Source organism: Pseudoliparis swirei, chromosome 24, assembly GCF_029220125.1.
Source record: "Pseudoliparis swirei isolate HS2019 ecotype Mariana Trench chromosome 24, NWPU_hadal_v1, whole genome shotgun sequence".
Classification (NCBI taxonomy): Eukaryota; Metazoa; Chordata; class Actinopteri; order Perciformes; family Liparidae; genus Pseudoliparis; species Pseudoliparis swirei.
In genome coordinates this window covers 25,011,539-25,038,021 of record NC_079411.1, presented here as the reverse complement: position 1 = coordinate 25,038,021, position 26,483 = coordinate 25,011,539, and the positions used below count along the sequence as shown (strand labels likewise).

General features: G+C 40.8%; 1 protein-coding gene across 1 annotated transcript; it reads left to right on the top strand.

Moving 5' to 3' along the window:
• The first annotated feature begins 5,473 nt into the window (after positions 1-5,473).
• Positions 5,474-24,861, top strand: LOC130189651 (voltage-dependent calcium channel gamma-5 subunit). The gene is made up of 6 exons (XM_056408563.1): positions 5,474-5,529; positions 13,554-13,793; positions 18,545-18,631; positions 20,492-20,632; positions 21,005-21,150; positions 22,174-24,861. The coding sequence occupies exons 2-6, from the start codon at positions 13,598-13,600 to the stop codon at positions 22,435-22,437; spliced, it is 834 nt and encodes a 277-aa protein (XP_056264538.1). The 5' UTR covers positions 5,474-5,529; positions 13,554-13,597; the 3' UTR covers positions 22,438-24,861.
• The last annotated feature ends 1,622 nt before the right edge of the window (positions 24,862-26,483 follow it).

Here is a 26,483-nt window from a genome sequence, read left to right as displayed (position 1 = left end):
GTTGGATGACACGGTAAGATTGCTTCTACAGTAAATTAGTCTGTGAGCACACCTGTGGCTTTCCTAGAAGTGGATTTACGTGGAGCCCATTTAAAGGCTATACTCGGGTTCTCCGAGTTTATTGTCACCTAATATAAATGCCTGCGTACAGACGATGAAGCGTTTCCTGACAGGTAAACAGATTGGTACTTTCATAAAGTACAATCTCCTGCCCCATATCAAGAGATTACATTGTCACGTCTGTTTTTTTAATTTTCTTCTCATGAGCAGCATCCTGATGATTCTTTTCCAAAGTACAGGATTTACATAACATGGATAAGAAGGTGCAAAAAAAGATGGAGCATAATCAAAGAAAACACGGAACAGTTTCCAGTGCTTACCGTTGTTCCCCATTATTGTATTGACCACTATAAAGTTTGCCACTAATTTCTACCTACCTCCATCTCTGACTCCTCTACCTTGCCAGTCACGAAACTCCAGCCGCTCTACATAAACCTCAGACTCTTCACAACTCACGAGCTTCTATTTATCCTGCAAGGGTCAAGCATTGGAGCTCCTTGCTGGCCAGTCGCCAATGTCCAAAATGGTGGCTTAGAGTGATCAGAAGAGATCTGTATGTTTTTACAACCGATTGTGCTGTATCGTGTCTGATTTCAAGCCTCACTCTTCTTGTCTTAAAAGTAAAATAACCCTGAGAGCCCATACGTTCTTGTCGCTGGTTTCTCTCATTCTGCCTCTATTACTCAAACAGACAAAGACCCAGACATACATGGACACAGATGTTCAGCGTGTCTTCATCTGTCATGAAAGAGCAAGAGCCAAGTCACATTGTCTTGTTGTGACAGCTGTTCTCTCAGATGCAGTGTCATTCCAGACTGATGCGTATCAGCATCTGCATCGCTATAAGCGATGGTGTTTTACAGAAGCTGACTAAATGATTTATGTTTTATATGAAAGAAAGAAAGAAGCAAAAATGATAGCACTATTTGTTTGAGTCGGCATTTAATCAAAAAGATTTGTTTCTCTCTCTCTCTCTCTGAAAGTGCAGTGACATAAAACTAGGAGGCATGCTTTTTTTCTGTACGTGGAACAAAACACTGGGCAGATGATGGAGTTTCATATTTAACGCCTTCCTCTCGCTTCGCCTTGATGGTTGATCGTCAAAGCACTGGAGGAAAGAAGAAAAAAGCAGAAGAGAGAATATGTTTGCTTTCACAGAATAAATGGATGAAATGTTTCAGACAGAAGTTTCTTCGGAGAGAGGTGACTTGATGCAAGATGGGATGAGAAAGGTCCTGATCGCCTTCCTGTGATGCCAATGGAAGGGGTCAGAACCATGCTGACAACAGCCTCTTCAGTCGCTTCCTGATCTTTCGGAAACAGAATGTGGGGGTTAGTCATACAGTTCTCACATTCATGGCATGAACTAGATGCTCCTAAATGAATGAATGTCCACATGGTCAGTCGTGTGCTCCATGTAGTCTGACAGCAGCTCAGACTAAATTAAAAATCTTGTCACCAAATTATGAAACTATAGCACATTTAACAGACATGTTGCTTTGTTTATTAAATAGGTAGGGCTACAGCCTTTATTTGTTCGGTCAATATTTTCTGCATTAGGGCCCCTGACCTCATGTGGAAACACGTGAGCGAGACTAAACACATCGGTTTCCACATGAAGTGTGAACCAGATGTTACATGTGACTGAGAAGTGTCGATACTAAGAACGGAACCAAGCCACTGGACGATTCTGTTGAACGCTCCTTTTCTTTGGCAGACTATTCCCTTCGCTTTTTGAAGGCACCGCATGCAAAATCCAAATGAAACGGCAGTTTGTGTCTCAATGGGGAATCCAATTCAAAGAGGCCGAACCATCAGGGAAGAATGTGAGGACATAAAATACAGAAACAGAGGCTGGCAGAAAGGCTTCTCACCAAAGTTAACTCTCATTATTTTGTGTCTTACTGCAGCCATTTTTAGATGTATACACAGCCATCTTTGCTGTGTTACTATAGCGATTGAACGATGGCTTTGTGTTGTGATATAATAGAATTGTGCAGTAAAAAAGAGATTTTTAGGAGCTTTGAGGGAGCTCCGCTCACTCCCTCAGCTGAATAGCTCATTTATTCACCAGTTAAGTTAAACATTAGTTTGGGGGTTATGTCACATGATATCATTAAAACGAGGATCCACTTCAGTTGATGAAATCATCCTGTGGTGCGGTCGCAACAACCTAGAGCTGAACACGCTTAAAACCGTGGAGATGACAGTGGACTTCAGGAGGAGCCCCCCAGCACTGCCCCCCCCCCCCCCTCACCATACTCAATAACACTGTGTTGGCTGTGGAATCATTCAGGTTTCTGGGATCCACAATCTCCCGGAACCTGAAGTGGGAACCTAACGTCAACAAAATCATCAAGAAGGCCCAGCAGAGGATGTACTTCCTGCGCCAGCTTAGGAAGTACAACCTGCCTCAGGAGCTGCTGATCATGTTTTACACCGCTGTTATAGAGTCTGTTCTGTGCACTTCAATCACGGTCTGGTTTGGATCGGCCACCAAACTGGATCAGAACCGACTCCAACGGACAGTCAGGTCTGCAGAGAGGATCATCGGTGCCAACCTGCCCACCATCCAAGACCTGTACACCTCCAGAGTCAGGAAACGGGCAGGAAAAATCACTGCAGACTCCTCCCACCCCGGACACAAACTATTTAAACTCCTCCCCTCTGGTAGACGCTACAGATCACTGTTCGCCAAAACCTCGAGACACAAAAACAGTTTCTTCCCCCTCGCCGTCTCACTACTAAACTAGAATGGGCACTCGGTAGAGCGCATACCTTCGCATATCACAAGATTGGGCATTGAATTATGAACATTTTGGCATTAGTTGCATGCCAATTGGACAAAAATGTATCGTGCTATGGTAAAAAAAAGATGTTGACCTTTCCATGACCTTTGACCTTGACCTTTGACCCGATCGATCCCAAAAATCTAATCAACTGGTCCCCGGATAATAAACAATCATCCCACCAAATTTCATGCGATTCGGTTCAATACTTTTTGAGTTCTGCGAAAGATTTTGACCTGTTCATGACCTTTGACCTTGACCTTTGACCCGATCGATCCCAAAATCTAATCAACTGGTCCCCGGATAATAAACAATCATCCCACCAAATTTCATGCGATTCGGTTCAATACTTTTTGAGTTTTGCGAATAACACGCATACAAATAAATAAATAAATAAATACACGGCGATCAAAACATAACCTTCCGGCATTTTCAATGCGAAGGTAACAACAACCCACTGTAGCATATATATTTATCCCTGCACTTCTCGCACTCTCCACTTCTTCTGGCACTACTGTTTCACAGCTACTGTATATAGCCATTCCTCTTGTATATACTTTGTCACTTTCTAAAACTTCTTAGACCGTTGCACTGTTTTGCACTGTTTGTTCTGTACTGCACTGTTTGTTTTGTTTGTTCTGTATTGTACTGTGTTGAAATGTATATTTTGTGTAAGCACCGAGAGACACTTTACCTAGTCAAATTCCTTGTTTGTGCAAACTTACTTGGCCAATAAAACTGATTCTGATTCTGATGGTCAGACTGCATTGTAATGACAGTGTATTCATTTCAAACACTTGGAATAAGCACCTTTTTCTAATTTATTTCTATGGTTTGCAGTTTTGACACAAATTTTGTGTATTTGATAAACTGAACACACCGCCAGAGGTAAAAGGATTTATGTTCCGAATATATCAAATTATAAACTCAATTACTGAGACTAACATTGTGAAAATCAGAGTAGATTGGGAAAAAGAACTTGCCTTGAACATAGCAGACTCATTTTGGAACCAGGCCATAATGAGAGTCAATAACAGCTCTCCGTGTGCACGGTTAAATGTATTACAATTCAAGGTACTGCATCGCCTGCATTACTCTGACTTTAAACTTTTAAAAATGTACTCCAATGCAAAGGATAGCTGCAATAGATGTCAGAACTCACAGCAGATCGTACTCACATGTTCTGGTTCTGCCCCCAACTGGCGAAGTACTGGGAGACATTTCAAAGTCTTATTAAAGTCCCGTAATATCAATATTTTACCCGACGCCTGGATGTACATCTTTTGTGTTCAGGGGAGTGGAGAGCAGACTTTAATGAAGAAACACAAAAACATAATTGGAGAATCTACTTGGGATCCGATCATACGATACTTTGATAAATTGAAGGCTCTCTCATTAGATTCATAATCCACTTCTGTGGCCTTAGACGGTTTTATTTTTTATTTAGTTGTCTTGACGCAGTTGCAGGAATTAATAATATAAATAACTTACCATTTCTTTTTTTCTTTTTAATAAATTTTATTATAAGACAAAACATAGACATAACACCTAGAGGACAATAAACAATGCAGACGACAAAACAATGGACATAACATCATAAAGTCAGAGTATTTGTGGAAAAACAACAACAAAAACAAACAAACAAACAAACAAAACAAACATAACAAACATAATAATAATAATTAGAAGGAGAAGAAGAAAGAAAGACAGATGCATGTGTACATGTGTATATGTGTGTGCGTGTGCATTTATGAATTAACTAATAAATAAGAAGAGTGGTGTCATGTTTGTAAAAATATAGTGAATGATGACCAGATGTCGTGGTGTTCTGTTGTATTGTAAATGATAGATGAGGTGAGTTGTTCCATTGAAATATATTCTGACATTAAATTTTTCCAGTGTGAGATATGTGTGTCAATCCTTGATTTCCAGTTCACGAGGATTGTTTTCTTGGCGATAGTTAGGGCCACGAGAAGTATTTTGCAGTTTGTTTTGCTCAGGTTTATTACATAATTGGAGAATCTACTTGGGATCCGATCATACGATACTTTGATTAATTGAAGACTCTCTCATTAGATTCATAATCCAGTTCTGTGGCCTGAGACGGTTTTATTTTTTATTTAGTTGTCTTGACGCTGTTGCAGGAATTAATAATATAAATAACTTACCATTTCTAAAACTCATTACCCTCCTAAACCATTTCTACTTTCGTGTATACTTGAACTACTAATACTGTCATGTGTCTTTTGACAATTGAAGCAGTGCGACTTGTTCTGTGTTGGGGGCATGTTGGGGGGGGGGTGAAAAATGACATGTGCAATGTATAACTGTGTACTCTGCTTATGAGAATGAACATAATTTACCAAAAAAAGAAGAAGGGTTGCACTTGGTTTGAACCACGGCCTCTTTCAAAGTGCTATTACCACAGCACGCGCACAGCACGCGCACAGCACCCCCCCCCCCGGAGAGAGTAGGGAGCCACGTGCTTCGCTGTTCGCATTACCTCGGGTAGTAGTGGTGTGCGAGCTCCGCAGCCACGGGACCCGTCCGCCACACACTCACACGCGCGCGCGCCAAACCCGAGACCACACTGACGGACCGAACGGGGAGACGCACGAGGAGAAGCATCCGCGGACGAAGAGGAGAACCGTGATTTCCTCGACGAGTCTTCTTCGTGAAGGTAATGTAGAGTTCCCCGTGGGGTTTATTTCTAAAGAGCGCTTCTTCCCTCCGAGACGACATTGTTGTAGTTTCTCAGGAACCACGGAAGCCTGTGTTTGTTGTTTACTAAGGCTTGTTTGCATACTTGAATAGTTTAAAACAAAATAGACATTTCCTTTGCACTCTTGTTTAGAAGTGCGTCTATTAACTCACTGGTGAGGCTCCCCTGACCGCACGTCCCTGGGCAGCTCTCACCCTCACTGGATGGGAGCTATTGTTGCCTCGTTGCAGTGAGACATACATTGATATTGGCTAATAGGTTGTCCGTGATAGCTGGACATTATATTGTAGTATCGGGTAGGATGGAGAAATGGTGTCACATGTCATGTAGTCAATTAAATCTTTCAAAAGTTGCATTTGTACTAATTGGCTTACTTTTCTTGTAAAACCCCATAGTTTACTTCTTTTTTATTTCTTTATAAAACCTCAAAAGGCTAAATGTAATTAAATAGGAAGTCTGTTGTCCCGCATGTAAACCTTGCTGGTTAGATATTGTACTTGCCTTCATCTTTATGCATTATCTTATCTCTGTTGTTAAAAGCTAAACTGCTGAACCAAGTCTTCACGTGTATTCAATGTGACTTGCATTAGTACACACTATCTGCATATGTTGCACTATGGCTAGTTATTGTTATGCATGGGTAATTAGCCAGCTAAGACAAACCACTTGTTTGATATTACTTAATGGCGATATAAGTTGACATAAGAAACGCATTGTTAGGTTTTGTTGCATCTCTAAATACCAGTTTCTCTTTGGGCTAGTAATAAAGATGTGAGGAGAATATGTAATCATTAAAAAGAGGATGAAGCAGTGGGTTTTTCATTTTCGTAACCATGTAGTAACCTCACTTACTATTCTTAGGGTGTATGTGAAGGATGCTGAACAATACAACAACACAGTAAACAAAGCATCGCCTGTAGCCTCAGCCCACTCTCTCTTGGCTGCAGGGCCTCGCTCGTTTCAAATGATCACTCCGACTCAAAGGAACATCCTGATGAGAAAGTTACTCAATCTGAAATGATGACAGTGATCCACTTTTTCATTTAGATTTGACACTGTGCCTGCACGCAGACCTTGGCCGTCTGGCAGCCTGACAGGGCTTTCAGTTTATTCTGGATGGGGACAAATAATGATGCCGCTTTATGGTAGAATGGTAGAACTATCAGAACACACACGTGCATATAACATCGTTCGGTCCCATTTAAGCCTCTTTTATTCTGTGTTTGTGTGCCTGCATGACTGCGTGTAATATCCTGTCTGTATTTCCTTCTAATCTTCTGTGATGTTTTTACTGCCTCGATCTTTCTCCTGTTTTCCTCCATCTCCGCTCCAGCATGTAAAACGCACGTAGAGATCACTACTGTGTCACTCATTATTGTTTTATTAGACCCGTCTGTCCTCTTTGTTACAAATATGCCTACGTGGAATCAGTAATTGTCCATTATGGACACAAAGCTTTAGGAAACAGTCTTTTGTTCAGCCTTCCATCTTTACGGTTATCTCTGATTATCAGAAGATATTAAAACGCAGACTGACGGGCTCTCCGTACACTTTCCGATCATGACAGTGACCGTGTTCACATGCATTCGAATAACTGGCTTAGTCGGACTGAAATCGAATGATCCGTTTCATGTAAACACCTTTGTTCGACTATGTGCGGTCCGACTACGATCCGATTAACAGCCCTGGATAACTCGATCCGATCCGGTTGATAATTCGACTATCGCGGCATGTAACGGTGAATTGGATTAGGAACTGGACTTTGCGTCTTTGCGCACGCTTGAGATCCCGCCGCCCTCCTCCCCCCCTCCCTCCCATGTCGTGACCCAGAAGTCGAAAGAGACGATGATGTCACTATTAACATCATGCAAGAATAGTAGAGGGATGTCGCTTCGCCTTGCTCTCTGTTCGCCATCTTTCTCGAAATGTTGATGTTGTTGTTGTTGGTTGTTGTTGGTAGTGGTGAAGAGGTCAAGCGGAAATGGCTGTATCACCACGAGTTGTAATGAAAACAGCGCCACCTATCGTATCGGATATGACATGCTTTCGGCCAATGATTCGAATTACTCACTGCCATGTACTGTATATTGGGATAACAGCAGATCCCCCAAAAGATAGCATAGTCCGACTAAAGCAAGATTCAAATTACACCATCATGTAAACGCACTGAGTGTATGGAGGAATTGGCAGGGGGATGACAGCTCAAAGCAGAAACCATTTGCTAAAGCGCATAAGGGAAGTGCCTTAAGAAGAGCATGAAAGGCGTGGGCTATATCCAGAGCTGCCCCATCACATTAAGATCATCTGACATTACAGATGAACTGCGTTTTAATGCAGTCTGCTCTCGTGTCTTGCGGGTGAGGGAGGAGAACACTGTCTACAATGGTGTTCAGCTGGTTCAACTGTCAATACGCAAATGAGTGGCAACATTTAACAGCATGTGGACATTTTGTGCCTCTAATCTTGTGATGTCACCGTGGAGAAGAGCTGAGAATGACACGTATTTCCACTCTGCTCGACAGCTCACACCATCATCGCCACCTCTCAACGCTATTCGCCAGATGATGCGTTGTACGGTGTCTGGTGGATAGCAGAGAGTTGTGTTTTCTATTTTTTGGTAGGCATGCCTTCAAGGGAGGGCTGATGCATCTCCAAAATTAGACCACCGAGAAATCATTCTAGCTTGTTGGCTCTTTTCTTGGAAGCCAGCACAGCTCAAATATAATGACTGATATGTGAGAGCATATGGGAAAAAAATTTCCTCAGTGATATTCCGTTAAAATCACGTCGTCATGGGTACCAGACAAAACAAGTATGTTCAGACTGAAGGAGTAAAGGAGAAATCATGTCACCATTTCCTGATCCGATGTGAGGCCCCTGGGACAGGGATGTCGTATGTGTACATGTTTTTAAATTGTTGATATTGGTCAATATAAAATAAACTGAATTTAATTGAATCCAAAATTTTAGCTTCGCTCAGTCGTTATTGCAGCAGGCTGATGACACGTGTCCTCTCTCCTGCATTGGACAGCCAATGTCCTCAGGCTCCTCCAGCCAGCCCCAGTAACACCAACCAGTAACTAACTCCCACAGTGTTCGTCGCCGGTCTACATCAGAGGCAACAGAGGTGCTTACGGCCATGCTCTCACAGCCCTGTCACATGACAGAGACACGTTCATCTGAGGGTGTCACTTGTTTTTGTAGTTGCATTCTGTCTTTTTTTTTTATCACAGTCAAACAAAAAGGTTGTATTTATCTTTTTATCTTTTAAAGATGCAATATTTAAGATGTTTGGGTTGAAACACGAGCTACATTAGCAGCAGAAAATGAAGAAGTAACAGTTATGATGTCATGTCAAAGACGTGTGTGTCGACTGCTGAGATGAGCTCGCTGGCCTCGGGCCATCCTGTCTTGTAAAACCACTTGTACCTGGAGGGGAGACGGTGAGTCACTGTAAATGGTGAATGACCTGTACTTGTACGGCGCTTTTAAGCTTTTCTTGTCTTCCGACCACTCAGAGGGTTTCATCATTACTTGTCATCATTCACCCATTCATACACTTGACGGCAGGGGCTACCATGCGAGGTGCCGCCTGCCCATCAGGCCGAGCTATCCATTCGCTGACCACAGGAACAGCCTGCGGGGGTCAAATGGGAGGGTTCAGTGTCTTTGGTCCAGTTTTGGTTTGGTTCAATCCCAGAAAGAAAACAACACAATGTACTTTTGGATATCAGTCGCGCGCAATTCCAGGATGCTTTATTTTCATCGGTTGCTGGATTCAATCTTACCCAGATACAACAGATACGTTTTTTTCTTATTGGCTATTGTGTAGCCCATTTCTTCTTTTTTGATTGGCTGATAAGTGGCTCCTCGCAGCAGAACTCCAGGGGAGCGCTTGATTCCTCCACGGTGAGGGCAGCGCGGCCAGCTCATGTTTGCGCGCTGCGGCACATTAAAACATTGAAAAGCCGAGAGGTTTTTTTCAGCGTGATAAATACGATGTGTGACTTAAGACCGAAATGCGTGACTGTCACGCTCAATGCGTGACACTTGAGAGCCCTGCTGACGTTCATTGTTTTTTTAATCCATTGCTTACATTTCATAGATATATATATTCTATATTCTTCATTTATTTTTGCACAAAAACAGTAAAATCTCAAACTTGTCAGTTATGTTGTTGCTCTGCCATGTTGACTGATAACAGATATGAAGTGGCCTGGAGGTCTGTGTTTTCATCATGCTCGGCTACTCTATTGTCACGACGGGATTAGGGTGGACCCAAATGCACGACTCAGGAGACAGATAATTCAAATAAAGATTCTTTACTTAAAGCGTCGTCAAGATCGGAACAGACGGAATAATCAAACTGGAACGCTCGAGGGCTTGGTCGGAAAAACACAAGACAATCTGGCAGAGGACAAGTGGAAGTGAGGGAGCTAAATAGTGAGGGACTAATGAGGGGATGGGCTGCAGGTGAGAAGGGCGTGAGGACCAGGTGACGGTAATGAGGGACTAACGAGGTGATCAGAGGCAGGTGAGGGGAGTTGGATTGACGAGATGGGAAGCAGGATCTGGAATGACATGATAGTGACAGGATGAAAACAACTAATACAAGAAGGAAGGTGTGGAGCTAAACTGTTACACTCTATAACGGTTTGAAAAGGACTGGACACATCCATGTTACTCTTTTTCTGTTGTACTCAGAACTTGTGGTGTTTTTGGAAGTGAGCTGTTTACATTAATGTTGCTGTTAGGTCCATGTAAACGAAGTAGATAGAAGAGGAAGGCTCTGCTTTTAGGGACAAAGTGCCCTTTATTGACTCTAGCAGTGGTGTGTCTCTGCCCTACTTGACGCCAGCATGACCTCCAGACCCCGAGTGGCTTTGTCCAGCATCACATCATCGTGGTTGGAAATGTAAACCATTCCTTTTTTGGCAAATTATGTTAAATAGTTTTTTTGACGTTTTAGATTTAAAAAAATCTTTTAAAAAAGTAAAAAAGGTTGTGCTATTTTCATAGTTTTGATTATTTTAATAATATATTTTTGCATTTTTTGCACGAGAGAAACACATCTGAGGGTGACTGTAACAAATAATAATAAAAGCCTTTCTTCTTATCTGAGATCAGTCACTATTTATAATCCTTTGGACAGCAAAAGCATGAGTACAATTATTAGTATTCATGAAGGATTGAAAACGAGTGTGTTGTGTGAGGGAGTGCTTCTCATCATGAAACTGCAGTACATGCATGTCTGTTTGGGTTCAACTTCGTGGAAAGTAATAATTACTTGTATCCCTCATCATCACCGCTATCGGCCAGCCTGGTCTCCCTCCCAGAATGCATTGCCCCTCAGCGTCTTCATACCGGCGCACACATCACTGTGAGGCATCTAAATGAGACGCAATGGACATAGTATAAGAGCAAGAAGTTTACTGTGTTAAACCAAAGGTTGAGTGACTTTTATTAATAACCGTCCTTAGCTTACGTTACGTTACAAGTGTAGATATTTTAAGCAATCATGTCTTTTTTTAACGTGTGTTTCATCACAGATTAAACGCCACCATTTCACACGTAAACTGTAACCATTTCTCAAACATAAGCACAGATTATCTGCGTCAAGATACGAGATGGTAAAGACTGCTCCTGTTGTTGTTCTAATGGCGATTGACTCGAGAGTGGTGATGAAAGTTTTTCTGATTTAGGAGACACAAACTCACTTTTGACAGTTTATCCATCAAAAAGTACACTGCTGAGGTGCTTGGATAACACAGAGGGATTTATAACGCATAACAGTTTCAAATAGTAGTGTTGCATAAATATACATGATGAACAGATTCCTATGTTAAGCTATTTAAAGTATTGTTTATATCTTTTAAAGATCCCTGTCTGTTTTTGTAGGTTCTTGGAAATGTACCAGCGGCCTAAATTGCTCCACCTCTTTCTTTTCCGTATTAATAACCGGTTCAAGGAATCTCATGTTTAGGTGCAATCAGCTCTTTGATGTGCTTTATGTGCTGTGTAACTAAACAGCCCTCCAGGTGACCGCTCGTCCTCGAGATGCAGCTTGATGCTAAATGACTGAAAATAGAACCATGCACATGGTAAATGAGTGGGCAGTGATTGGTAAAAGAAATAGCTGAGGTTAAATGACGGTGCTCTCTTATTAATGCTGGTACTGTTGTGCTTAAGTGAACTCTGATTGCTGATACATGCATCCCAACTGCTTCCAATCACCATCAGTCCAGTCTCAAGAGAAAGGACAAATACACTTATTTATAGCTCAGTCAAAAAAAGGTTACACTTGTCTTTTTTTAATTTTTTTAATCATAGACTGGAGTCATAAATCATGCATGTTATGAATCGATGCTATTGTCAAACGCTCATATCGTAATTTGAGATTCGAAAAATGAAAGCGGTCTAATATGCCTTTATCTGTTATCTACAGGTTATCTTAATAAGGTGAGTAATAATATATTAAAACATGTGTGATTGCGCCTTATATACATTTGCATATCCAGGATAAAATAATGAATACCTCCACAGGTTAGGCAAGGAAAGGTTTTCCAGTTTTAAGAGCTACTTTTTAATTTCAACTTCGGAAAATAGACAGGGACAAGAGGGATAAACACAAACATTAGAAGAAAAGAAGTGGATACATGGTCAAAAGAAATAACTGAAAATATATATATATATATATAACATGCTGTGTGCATGTGAAGAGCATAATAATCCTATTTATGGTATGTATTGGACTTGCAACAATAGAGCCAATTGAGCCAGTCAGTGACTCAACTGTCTTGTTTTCGATGACATCCCATAGAGTTGTATTTATATGGTGGGGCACAGAAAGAAACCATGTTGCCACTCCTCATTCCTTCTACATCGGACTGCTCTGTCTATCCAGACGCTGGTTCTGCGCTGCGAGCTGACCGACGTGTGGACAGTTTCCGATCTTTGGAGAGAGAGAGAAAGGAGAAAAAAAAGCCATGAATCTTATGACAACTTGACACATTCACTCCATCTTTCCAGTCTCCCAGTGGGTGCTCAATATGGCAGCCCACAGTGAACTCATGATGTAAAATCAATTCCTTTCGACACATATCCGATGCCAAGCTCCCCGGCACTCCAGCTTCCGGCGAATGTTGGCATTGGTAAGCATCCGAACAGATCCATCGCTTTGTGTGACGAGCGCACACATTCATAGGCTGACACAGACTGCGCTCCATCTGCACTGCTACTTCTGGATGACTAGATGTGACAGGGCGGAAGTGGATTCACATGAGACGGGAGTTGTGCGCGTGTGATTATAGCAGAAAGTGTAGAAAAAGCCGTCTTACTATTCGCTTTTATCAGTGCATATTTTTGCCTGAGGACCGTCGAATGAAAAGCTTTACAGAATAATTTTTCCAGACATGCCCCAGTAAGTCGTTGGCTCTGCACAATGTGGTTATTCAAATTATAATGAGCGATTTGGAGAAAAGGGGATCGTTCCCAGATTTCTTTCTCAGCGAAGAGGGAGAAAGTCCTTTTGTTCAGGATATCTATTATCATATTCCGAATTATTACTTTCCATTCATTTCCAGCACCTCTCTGACTAGATAGTCAGCTGTGGAATATCTTATTTTTTAACTCAAATTAAGATCAAACAATACCACACCAGCAACCCACATACCAACCCAAAACTATTATCACACATGCATTACACATGCATTAATCATATCATTTAGTTTGTTCCTGTTTTTCTACTATTAGATGACCGTTTACTGCGTTTAAAAAAGCCTGTATAGTCCATCTTTATCTTGTTGCCGTTCTTTGAGGGTACCAGCCATGCACTCCAAAAAATAAAAATGTATTGTTGTTTTATTTCTCCGAAATTTTATTTTCAATCCTACTTTTACAATGTTCTATTTCATGATAACTTGCTCCCCTTTTATTGCATTGAACCTCGGTGAACATGTTTTTCTTTCTTTCCCCTCTCCCAGCTCCCATTTCTGCCGGCGGCGCCCCCTGCTGGTCAGGCTGTGGTATGAGCCTCTGTGGCAGGAAGGCGCTGACGTTGCTGAGCAGCGTATTCGCTGTTTGCGCCCTGGGCCTGCTGGGCATCGCCGTGAGCACCGACTACTGGCTCTACCTGGAGGAGGGCATCATCCTTCCCTTCAACCAGAGCACCGAGGTACGCATGTCCCTCCACTCTGGCCTCTGGAGGGTTTGCTTCTTGGCTGGTGAGTTAGTACGAAGTCTGAATCCATGAAGTAAGCACCATAATCAACCTGGAGTACAGAGTACAATGGTTCAGATTCACACACGGCCCTGTGCGAGGTGGTTTGCACATATCAGTGCATAACTGATATGTGCAAGAGAATTATGTGCAAAGGAACATCTGGCACAAACTACCTTCTGGCTGACATGATTGCTGCAAGATTAGACCGTCATTCTGCAAGAAAACTTTGCATGCAATATTTATGGTAATGTTGCAGCACAACCTTCATAAAGAAAATACGGAAAAGTTAATCAAGTGCACATGTAGTTCTGATTAACAAATCATGAACCATGGCGGTTCTGTCCCACGCAAAGTTTGAGGGAATCTGGGCCTCAACCTCCATTTCAAGTTTTCAATTTAATTTCCCACAATCGCCTGTGTTTGTTCCCTTTCTTTCTTTCCCATCCTTTCCCCTCTAAATGGCTGCAAGTATAGAAGACTAGCCCTTGCGTGACTGTTTGAACACTTGAGGATGAATATTTTAACTTTGGCTTGACCTCTGCGCAGCGATAGGACCGGTGCATTGCCTTTCATATTTCATTTCAATATTCAATTCGATTTCCGCATTCTCGGAGCAGAAAGTGTCAAATATTTGTATTCAAGTTCTTATTCTCTCCTCGTGATTCACCCAGTGGCTGACTTCTATTCCGTGGTACCAAAGGCACTTTGGATTGACTGGATTCTTTTTGACCTCTACTGCGCCACAGCACTCAACATGAAACACACAGTTAGAAAAGCGAACAGTACATGCTTCCACCCTGGTTGACCTTTTAGAAGGTTGTTCCTCCCAGCTCGCAACATCACAAAGGCGTTCTTGGAGATCTTGATCGGAGTAGAAACACTAACAAGTGTTGCCCCAGAGTAAACCAGGCATCAGCTGTTGCTCCTTCTAGTAACGTCAACAGTTAACTTGATCAACATGCTGTCTTACTCGTGTTGCATGTGTACTGTGGATGTTGTCTGCTCTCATTTATTACATTTATTCAATTATATTTCTATTTGGGGCCTTTTTTTTTTAGAAAGCTTGACCTAGAAAACGGAGAAAGCTTTTGTTTTGAAAATATCTCAATTAGATTATTTAACCTGCAATATTATCACATTTAGTGTTGAATTCTTTTTTCTTATTTCCTGTTCCCCAACTGCCCTGCTCTGTCCTGCTTTCGGCTCGCTCATTCAGTCAGGCAAACAATGTCTGCAATCCAGTTGTCCTGCCACCGCGTAGAGGATCTCTACTGCACTCTTTCATATAGAGGATCTCTACTGCACTAGTTCATATAGAGGATCTCTACTGCACTCGTTCATATAGAGGATCTCTACTGCACTCGTTCATATAGATGATCTCTACTGCACTCGTTTATATAGAGGATCTCTACTGCACTAGTTCATATAGAGGATCTCTACTGCACTCGTTCATATAGAGGATCTCTACTGCACTCGTTCATATAGAGGATCTCTACTGCAATCGTTCATATAGATGATCTCTACTGCACTCGTTCATATAGAGGATCTCTACTGCACTCTTTCATATAGAGGATCTCTACTGCACTCTTTCATATAGATGATCTCTACTGCACTAGTTCATATAGAGGATCTCTACTGCACTCGTTCATATAGAGGATCTCTACTGCACTCGTTCATATAGAGGATCTCTACTGCACTCGTTCATATAGAGGATCTCTACTGCACTCGTTCATATAGAGGATCTCTACTGCACTCGTTCATATAGAGGATCTCTACTGCACTCGTTCATATAGAGGATCTCTACTGCACTAGTTCATATAGAGGATCTCTACTGCACTCGTTCATATAGAGGATCTCTACTGCACTCGTTCATATAGAGGATCTCTACTGCACTCGTTCATATAGAGGATCTCTACTGCACTCGTTCATATAGAGGATCTCTACTGCACTAGTTCATATAGAGGATCTCTACTGCACTCGTTCATATAGAGGATCTCTACTGCACTCGTTCATATAGAGGATCTTTACTGCACTAGTTCATATAGAGGATCTCTACTGCACTCGTTCATATAGAGGATCTCTACTGCACTCGTTCATATAGAGGATCTTTACAGCCTGGTGATGTTATACATGTATATAAACACCTCTCTGTAGTAGCCACACCTTCAACATTTCTTGCAAAATGTTATAGCAGAGAACACAGATGTCAAGCGGTTGAATTTTGTATTCAAAATGAAAAATTCAACCGTTTGACATCTGTTGAATTCTTTATAATTAAGAATTCAGGTGGCTAGATTCAACAACTCTCCCCCGGAAAATGTTGCTCCCGGAATCATCGAGCCGCTCATGGATGCTTCACCAGCGCAGGAACGCCTAACCCCGTCTTGAATCAAGTCGGTAGCCTGTTGGACTCAGATATTGAGTCCTTAAAGAATGTGGTGTTGTAGCTCGGCTGCAGAGTGGAGGGAGGAGGGCTGGTTCAGGAGCGGGTGTCTGTTGTCATCAGCTGGTCTGAGGAGACAATCAGATGACACAATCTGTGGTTGTGTATCTGCGACGCGTTGTCTCCATAAAGGAGCGGGACAGGAGGAAGATGGGGGGTGCGCAGCAGAGACACGGTCTGCTGTCTGGAAACAATAAATATTACGCCATCACTACTCATTCATGGTGCAGGGAACCTACTAGTGACGGCGAGACACGTGTCACACTGTCACTAGTAGGTTCCCCCCTTCAAGCACCATGGAATGAGTAGTCGGATGGTTAGGCGTAATATATTTTATTGTTTCCAGACAGCAGACCGTGTCTCTGCTCCGCAGACCGTGTCTCTGCTCCGCACCCCCCATCTTCCTCCTGTCCCGCTCCTTTATGGAGACAAAGCCTCGCAGATACACAACCACAGATTGTCATCAGCTGGTCTGATTGTCCTCAGACCAGCTGATGACAATCAGACACCGTTCCCTGAACCACACCCCCGCTCCACCCACTCTGCAGCCGAGCTTAAACACCCCCCGCTGCCACATATATACTGTGACACTGTGATGTCACTCGTATGATCATAGGTCATACCTAGCTTTAACTCCATGTTAAGCCGGCCAACTGTCTTGCCCTTAAAGTTATCACTATGGCAATCTTTGATGTTTCCAACTCACAGGTGTTCTCGTTAGTGCAGTTTGACAGAACCAAAGACAAACACACACACACACACACACAGATTCTCATTTCTAAAACGTACTGGGGTCATCGGTGCGGAGGAGTGATAGAGAAATGTGGGTGTGTCTCTGCTCACTGATACACACAGAGGAAGGAAGGGAGGGAGAAAGGTAAGAAGGAAGGAAGCCAGGCAACAAGGCAAGGAAAGGAGGCAAGAAAGGAAGGAAGCCAGGCAAGGAGTCAAGGAAGGAAGTGAGGAAGGAAGGACCCCTTCACACCCTGCACTCTCTCTGTGTCTCTCCCCTACGCAGGCAGGCAGGAGCAAACTGACCTCATTAACACATTTCACTCCCAGTAATGTTATAAATGTATATAATCACCTCTCGGTAGTAGCCACACCATCTACATTTATTACTTTCGCATTGAAAATGCGGAAGGTTATGTTTTGATCGCCGTGTATTTATTTATTTGTATGCGTGTTACTCGCATAACACAACAAGTATTAAACCGAATCGCATGAAATTTGGTGGGATGATTGGTTATTATCCGGGGACCATTTGATTAGATTTTGGGATCAATTGGGTCAAAGGTCAAGGTCAAGGTCATGAAAAGGTCAACATCTTCTTTTTACCATAGCACGGTCAATTTTTATCCAATTGGCATGCAACTAATGCCAAAATGTTCATAATTCAATGCCCAATCTTGTGATATGCGAAGGTATGCGCTCTACCGAGTGCCCATTCTAGTTGCAAAATGTTCTAGTTATGAGATACTTTCTCATAATAATGACTTAGTAAGTCATAATAATAAGATGCTATCTCATAATTATGAGATACTATCTCATAATTTCGAGTTACTATCTCATAATTCTGAGATAGTATCGACTAACTGGCAAGAGTTACATGTGTTACTCTTTATCTTCCCTATCAATAACTATCGCAGCCCAAACTAATTCATGTATTTACCCATATCATTATTAGTGTGCACTTTAATCAATGCAACACCACCATGCTTAATAGTTTGAGTGAGATTAATGTGGTGTATATACTTGTCCTCACCCAAACCATCATCATGCATTATTCTCATAAACATGATCAACGCGTAACGTGCATTATGAAAGCTAATTACATTCTGAACCACACAATCTCACTTAATCCAACACCTCATCGTGTGCGGTGCTAACAAAGTGGTGAAAGAGACATCATCTGCAAGAGTGAGCTTCTGTGTGTCTCTGTTTTTGGTGCTAGACTTTGTATTATATTTGCTGAAGCGATAAAGTGAAAGGTGCTAAAATCTAATGATGTGTGTTCCTCGAGAAAATAGACACTGCATTGTGTTTTAGTATGACAGCTTGTCAAATTGCTCTTTAAAAAAAAAAAAAAGTTGTATTGGCATTAAACAGTTTTACAGCAGCAACAAGCTGGACTTATAACACAGACATCCCACAAAATGTAAATCTTACTAATACTGGTATGATGTTCAGTCATAATACTTATTATGCTACTATACATACTGTGTTTGACTTTTCTGTGGACATATTAAGTTGAATCAGTTGTGTTGAGTGCTCAGGATGAATATGTGTGTTCCGGTCCTTCGTTCCAGGGGAGGAGAAAGGCCGGTGTTTTACCATCGAGTATATGATGCCCACCAACCTCCAGCTGACCTCTGAGTCCACTGTCAGTGTCCTGAGTAAGTTCCTGCTCACACGCCACTGTTATGTGGTCAATGCTACACAACTAGTTCATAGCCAAACTTTTACAACTATACCCTCAGGGCCTGAACGGAGTGGCACAGAGGGACACGGTGGTTGGAGCAAGAAGGGTTGCATTTAAAATGTTGTTCCCGCCGCTGCTTGATTGCAGCCCCGATGGGGCAAGTGAAGCTCACTGCTATCATCAGAGGAGCACATGTGTGTGTAATTTAAGTTTCCTGACTAGTTATATTGTCATTTCCACATATATTATATATATTATCTTGAAAAGGTAAACTAGCCATTTTAGTTTGATAAATCACAAATTATTTTCAGGCATTATTGATTGAAAACACAAATACATATTCAATACTTTATAAAGGAGTCCAAATAAATGCATTGCAGTGCAGTTCACAGGTTTGCTATCAGAATGTAAGCCAGCCTTTCAGATAACATTCATGTTATTAGTAGACTACAATGATCAGAACAAGATGAACGTTCAGTCTCCCCCGTGTGGCTCAAAGGTGTACTGCAGATACGTGTTCAATATAACAATTCCACAAAATGATTTGCTTACACTAATAACATCTCCTAAGAACGCCCATGGGGTTCTTAATCCTGTCTTTGTAGTGACTGCACCAGTCGGTGAAGAAGAAAAAAGAAGCAATCCCAGAATTTGTAAAAGAAACTGGGCTTTGACACCCAGTTGTAACAGGTGTGATGGGCTGTCTATTTCAAAGAGAAAGAGAGGTGGCTAAATGCTTGTAAAGTCCCAGTGGACCTCAGCGCAGGCAGGGGAAAGAAGAGTCTGTTCACACATGTGTCACTGAGTTAGCACACAACTGTCTGCAGTCCATTCCAGGCCGATGGTACTGACTGATTAGCGTTGTTGTTGTTGTTGTTTGTGCCATTCCTGGCCCCTTTGGTCTCAACATTGGTGGGGTCACATACTAAGCTGGGCATTTGAAGTGCCCCCCCCCCCCAGATTCTTCTTTTTTGTTCTTTTTTGTTCTGCATCAATTCATTAAAAGTATATTTTTGTAAAGGGAGACTATTCTTCCAGGCGAACTGGTAAAATGAAGTTTACATGCAATAAGCATTATTTGTAACTCTTCAATCAGAACTGAAGCTTTTCCTGAATTCGATGTTTCAGACTCACTCAAAGAGTTGTTGTGGTGTTGGTTATCAAAGTAAGGTTGTAATAACTAATAGGCAAGAACTTCACCAAACTAAATGAGTAAACTATTTGATTACGGTTATGGCCTGCAGCCCGAAGATTTTAAGATTCAATAGTATCATTTAAACTTCATCTAAAAAAAATACCTGTTTTGGTTGAATTACATATTCTAAGGCCTGCTTTTTATCTTTTTTGTCTGATTATTTTTCTTATTTGTTTTATTGTGTTTTTTTACTGCACCATCTTTTACTGTGTATTTTACTTTGCTCTTTTAGATGTTGAAATGGTTTGCCAATTACTGAACTGCACTTTGTGACCCTTTGCCTGTGATAAGTGCAATATACATAAACCTGGCTAGAAGGGTAACATTCAGTGTAACGGAGGACAAATGGGGGTCTGGGTGGAATCTTTTCTTCTGGGAGGTCCGGTCCCATTTGCTCACAGCAGGGAGGTCCAGCTTCTTCTTGAGGAATCCTACACTTCATGGGATGTTGCCTCGACATGTGAGACTCGCCTCGGAAGCAAAAACAACTTTCATTAAATGGTTCACAAATTCGTACAGGAATAGAAGAATGAAGCATTTGCGTCAGGACAAACGACAGTTATATAATTTGGTAAATCTCAAATCAAATTCAATGAATTCTCCCAAACCAACTGATCATCTTTTCTTGTCTTCTTCCAGAGATGATCCGTTCGGCCACACCCTTCCCTCTGGTCAGCCTCTTCTTCATGTTCATTGGCTTTGTGCTCAGTAACATCGGACACATCCGACCCCATCGCACCATCCTGGCCTTTGTTTCTGGGATTTTCTTCATCCTGTCAGGTACTAGGTTTGGCTTTCACTCACCACCTCTCCAAGTCAATACATCCACAGACATTTCCATGTGAGAAGGTGAGCTTGTGCTTAAATTAATGGAGCGCAAAGGATTTTAAATAAACATAGTCTCTTATGTGTCTGTTATATGTCTCTTACTTTAACCTGCTGGAAATTCACTTTGGTCATTGCCTTGTGTATATATTTAGTTTCCTCTGTATATTTAGTATTTTAGTATTTAGTATTGTTATTGTGTTTTATGTTTTATTTTTTATCTTTTATTAATGCTCTAATGTGCACCCGCTGCTGTGATCCTGCAATTTCCCCGCTATGGGGCTAATAAAGGAATATCTAATCTTATCTAATCTCTGCCTCCTCCAGGTCTCTCTCTGGTGGTCGGTCTGGTGTTGTACATCTCCAACATTAATGACGAAATGTTGAACAGAACCAAAACTAATGAGGCCTACTTCAGCTACATGTACGGCTGGTCATTTGCCTTTTCTGCCATCTCCTTCCTGCTCACTGAGGTAACTTCTCTAAACAAAGTGTGGATATAATATAACCTCGTATAGCCCTTGAAATATCTTTAAGAGGCCACGAGCCTCTTTCTGCTTGATGCCTAGACGTATGTATTGAGACAGATTTTCTCTAAGAAGGGTCCCAGGCTAGAAAGATGTTCTTAATCCTTGTCTGTCAACGTGCCTTTAATATAGTATTCGTATGTTGTGACGTTGCTTGTGAAAGTTCATGTTTTCATATTGAAGTTAATGTATTTGCTTTTGCTTTTGCAAAGCATGTTTCTTTTGTGGATAATTGATTCAGCCTTTCAACCATACAGTGAAGGTTGCATTTGATGCTGTTGATTAGTCACACTGTTCTGCTGTCACACTGACAGAAAATGTTGAGTGTGAGTTATTATTTTTCTATGAAATGAATCTCATTTAAAGAACAGGAAGAAAAATAAGAAAGCTCCAAAAAAATCCTCACAGATACAGGAATTACTAACATGTAAGCCGTGTTTCAAGTGTTCACTTCAGAGGGTTCATTTTGGTTGATGGTATAAGGGGAAATATTGTATTTTCATCAAAATAAGTGCATAATTCTCTAATCTACAATTCTTTTAACCCTTGTGTTGCCTTCGGGTCAATATGACCCGATTCAATGTTTAACCCTCCTGTTACCTTTATATTTACTAACATATTTTACCCTTGAGGTCAATATGACCCCAGCTATTAAAATCTCCAGAAAATTATTAGAATTAATATTGTTTTCCAAGTTTAAGTGTGAGGTACTTTATGTTTGTTTGTTGACTCCCGAAAGAACATCGACATTAAACATTGAATCGGGTCAAATTGACCCGAAGGCGACACGAGGGTTAAATATTGAATCGGGTCAAAATGACCCGAAGGCAACACAAGGGTTAAGCAAGTCATTTGATTCAATGATTCATTTTAATGGTCGTAAATGCTGAAATGTGTTTCTTTTGTGTTTCTTTTCGAGAATAATTGGTTTATTTTTTATCACAAATGTGTCTATTTGCCCCCCCTCAGGCTGCCGGTGTCATGTCGGTGTACCTGTTCATGAAGCGCTACACGGCAGAGGAGCGGTACCGGCCCCATCAGGGCTTCTACCAGCCGCGCCTCAGCAACTGCTCCAATTACTCCGGCCAGTACCTCCACCCGGACGCCTGGGCCGGACGGGGTCGCAGTGCATCCGCCATCTCCTCCGAGGCCTCCCTCCAGATGAACTCCTGCAACTACCCGGCTCTCCTCAAGTGTCCAGAGTACGAGCGAATGTCCTCGTCCCCGTGCTGAGGCACAGTGTGTTTGAGTGGTTGTGTTAGCACCGTAGGGGTCATTGTCATCTATCTGGATTTTGGAGTAAAATTATCAGATAAATTGATATTATCCAGCTTGAATCGCTCCCTGACTGTGACCTGATTCTCTCGACCCTCCATACTGCCGGGTTGGTTTTTTTTATCATCAGTTTGAAGACAAACTTAAGTTGAGGTTTAGCCAGTTCACTTTATTCTCAGCTCAGTCAGGGGAGAGAGGAAAGGGTTTAAGCAGGTTGTACTCTTTGTCTAGTGTGTAGTGATAGGTGACTACCGACCTGTGGAAAGGGCAAGAGTGGCATGAAGTTATTTGAAAGGAGTAACTTGACCAGCTTTAACTTGGAGTGAGCAAGTCTAATATTTTCTTTTAATATTTTTGACAGGCGTACACGTCACAAAACTGCAGAAAAGGAGCGTTTAGAGCTGGAAAGCAATGGATGCTGAGTCTGCACATTTTCAAAATCAAACAATACAGCGTGTGTTTTTAGCGAGAGAGCGGAAACTGATCCGGGAATTCACCTAGGCGATGGGACAATACGCCCAGAATAATATATTATAGAGGTTCACCAAACATCAATTAGACCATATGATCACTGCACACTGTGCAGACTTTTGTTTTTGTTTCAGGTTAAAATTAAATTGTTGACGCTTTTCTTTTTTTTACTACAAATTGTACATGTGCACCAGTTGTTAGTGTGCACTAGTTACACTCACATCTGTGTTGTCACTCCTTAGCTTGTGCAGGAAACGGCTTTTTTCATATTAAACTGTGTTCTCAGACACATCACAGCTGTTTCAGACTCCTCAAGTAGAGCCAGAGCTTATGAAATACAAGATGAATGTGACTTCCAATCATTCAAGCAGATTATCTCAACAAAACAACAGTTTTACTTTTACGGGCTGGGTAATTGTGTGATTTTAAAACAATGTGCGTATCTCACTTACTTTCAGTTACCAGCGAGACATATTTCAGGTGCTTTGCATCGGAGCCATGAAGTGGGATGTTCCACAGGTTTTGTCTGAAACTCTTGAAGCTGTAACGGAAGTTTTCTTTTGCATTTACATACATTATACGTGGTTGAAATACTACATGTGAAATTCTTCATTTGAAAGCTAGTTTTCATTCGTCCCTTTTAGCAGTTTACAGTAAGTAGTGACACCAAAGGAAAAAGGTTTTTATTATAGGCTGCTAGTCTAGGCATATGAGAATCATTCATTTTAAAAGCCTAAATGTGAATATGTTAAGGGATATATATAAACTTGTGTATTATTGTATATTCTTGTAAAGGAAACTGCCAAAACATATTTAAGAAATGCTTTGTTTGAACTCATAACCCATTATTAAAAACAATACAAGACTGCTTTACATCTGTAATTCAAACCATACAGATATAACTACACCGTATCAGATAACCTATAATTCCTTTATACAGTCTAAGTTAATAAATTGAAGACAAAAAGCATATTTAACCAAAATGGGGCAGTGCTGTTTGTGTTGATCAGATTGGTGTTATTTATTATATGTTTAAATAACAGGAGGCAAAGTGAGAGACAATGGAATTGTGTGGTGATGGTTTTGATGAAAATGTGAATGAGGTCAGGTGGTTTTAAAGACTTTTGATATTTAGTCAAAAATGTGCTGTATGAAACGCTGCTTTTTTTTGCATAAATGACCTCTCCTACAGAGATTAATAACCCACATTATAGATGCATATTTTTCTAATTTACCCCCATGTAACTATACTGCAATCTGTAGTGTGCCAAGGAAGAAGTTGTATCCAGGTTAAGTAGCTTCACGTCAAATTTTGAATATATACATTTCATGCAGCATTACGTGAGTGAGTAGATAAAATATGAAGCATTTTGTCTTGTACAATATTTTTATGTTGGTTTGATATATTACTAAAAGTATAATTGTCAGTATATAATGTTGCATGGTGTGAACTCCACATAGTATTAATGGAATGCAACATTTCATCACTGGATCATGGTATTCCACCTGCAGCACATTAAACAACTGAACTAATAAAGACACACTGTACCAAACTACGCTCACTCTGTTTTGGTACATAGACCACTTTGTTTATTTTAAAAGTAAATATAAAATCACCAGTGTGTATATATATAGATGCAGTCTTTTATAGACAGAAGTACATGTAAGTTATGTTTAGTTTTTTTGTTTGGTAGATTAACTGCTGCTTTAGCTCCTGTATCACATTGAGAAGGTGAACTTTAGCATAATGTTATACATTCTTAAATGTAAAGTATTCAGACGGTGTCATTGTCAAACAGGAAATGTACATTTATTTGTATTTTTTTGCAATCAGTCATTTTTATGATGTTAAATGTGCAATGGAATACATATACTTAATGAAATAAAGTCGAATGGGATTTGATAAACAATCGTGTTTCTTCTATCACTATTTATGTCTGTAAATAGATTAAATACAGTATATACACAGTATATACTGTATATACTGTACAGGCTACCCTGTGCGTGAATGAATGATATTCATCACTCAACATCTCTTAATGTAAACATTTTTCACGGTTATATCGCATAAAAAATATCAATAACCATTTGTATCACAGTAATAGAGTGCTAAAATCTTAAAAGAAAAGAATAACATAAGGGAAACCTAAAAAATGACAGCATTCTTCAATACTGTGTTTAATAGAATCAGTGGGTTATATATTTGGTCTTGTGATGTAATGCAACAGAATATCAACTATTAAACACAACTAGAAAATGCATTTCCTGCTGAAAATGCGTTGGAATGCTAACATCTGAAAGCTTGAAGCTGAAAAATAAAAAATAAATTGCTGAAAATGTTTGAAAATAGCTGAACATGTCTGAAAATAGCTGAAATATGAAATGAATAACTGAAAATGTCTGGAAATAGCTAAAAATGTCTGAAATTGCTGAATTTTTTTTTTTTTAAAGCTGAACATAGCTGAAAATAGCTGCCAACAGCTGAAATAGGCTGAAAATAGCTTAAACATCTGAACATATCAAAAAGGGAAACTTCCAGCTGAAAATGTTGAAGCACAAACATATTGGGTGGAAATGTATAACTGGAAAAGATAAGCAAAACGTTATCTTCTAAATATTCATAGATATGAATCACAATCCAAGAAATGAGAGAGAGGGGGGAAAGTCAGACATGAGAACCAGAGAGAAAGAAATTGAGTCAGAAGGAGAAAGATAAATAAAAAAAGAGAGGGAGAAACCAGGGTGAAGGATAGACAAGATCTAAACACTGAAAAAACATGATCAAATCACCAAAATAGTAGAATCAATAGAGAGGAATGATTGAGCCGAATGCGCCGATATGTTTGTTATTTTTGTAGATTAAATTTGACCTGAGAAACTCTGAAGCTGGTTCTCCTCTGATATCTCTCCATTTAACACCCTCCCCCCGCTTTAGGATTAATTTGACCCCATTCAATGTTTAATGTCGGTGTTCTTTCAGTAGTCAACAAACAAACATAAAGTGCCTCACACTTACACTTGGAAAACAATATTAATTCTAATAATTTTCTGGAGGTTTTAATTGCTCCAAAATTGAACCAAGGGTAAAATATGTTAGTAAATATAAAGGTAACAAGAGGGTGAAACATTGAATCGGTCAACAGGAGGGTTAAATATTTAATCGGGTCAAAATGACCCTAAGGCGACAGGAGGGTTAAAGACACGCGCACGCGCACGGGGCCACACAAGCACAAACCGTTGGTCTGTGTGTGTGTGTGTGGCTTGCAAATGTATGATAAACAAGAGTGTGTGTGAGATTCGCCTCTGATTAGCCTAACGTGAAACACCTGTGCTACTGAGAGGCAGACAGCTCTGAATCTGATGAAAGCAACCTGTCAGAACCTTTGGATTTGACAGAGAACCATAACTCTGATCCTAAAGACGTCTACATTAGGAGATGCTCAAGGCTTTTGTGAACGTTTACATGTCCTTAAATGTTTTTTAGGTTTAGAAATGAGAGTTTAATCACAGTTCAAAAAGTTTTCCTGTTTGCT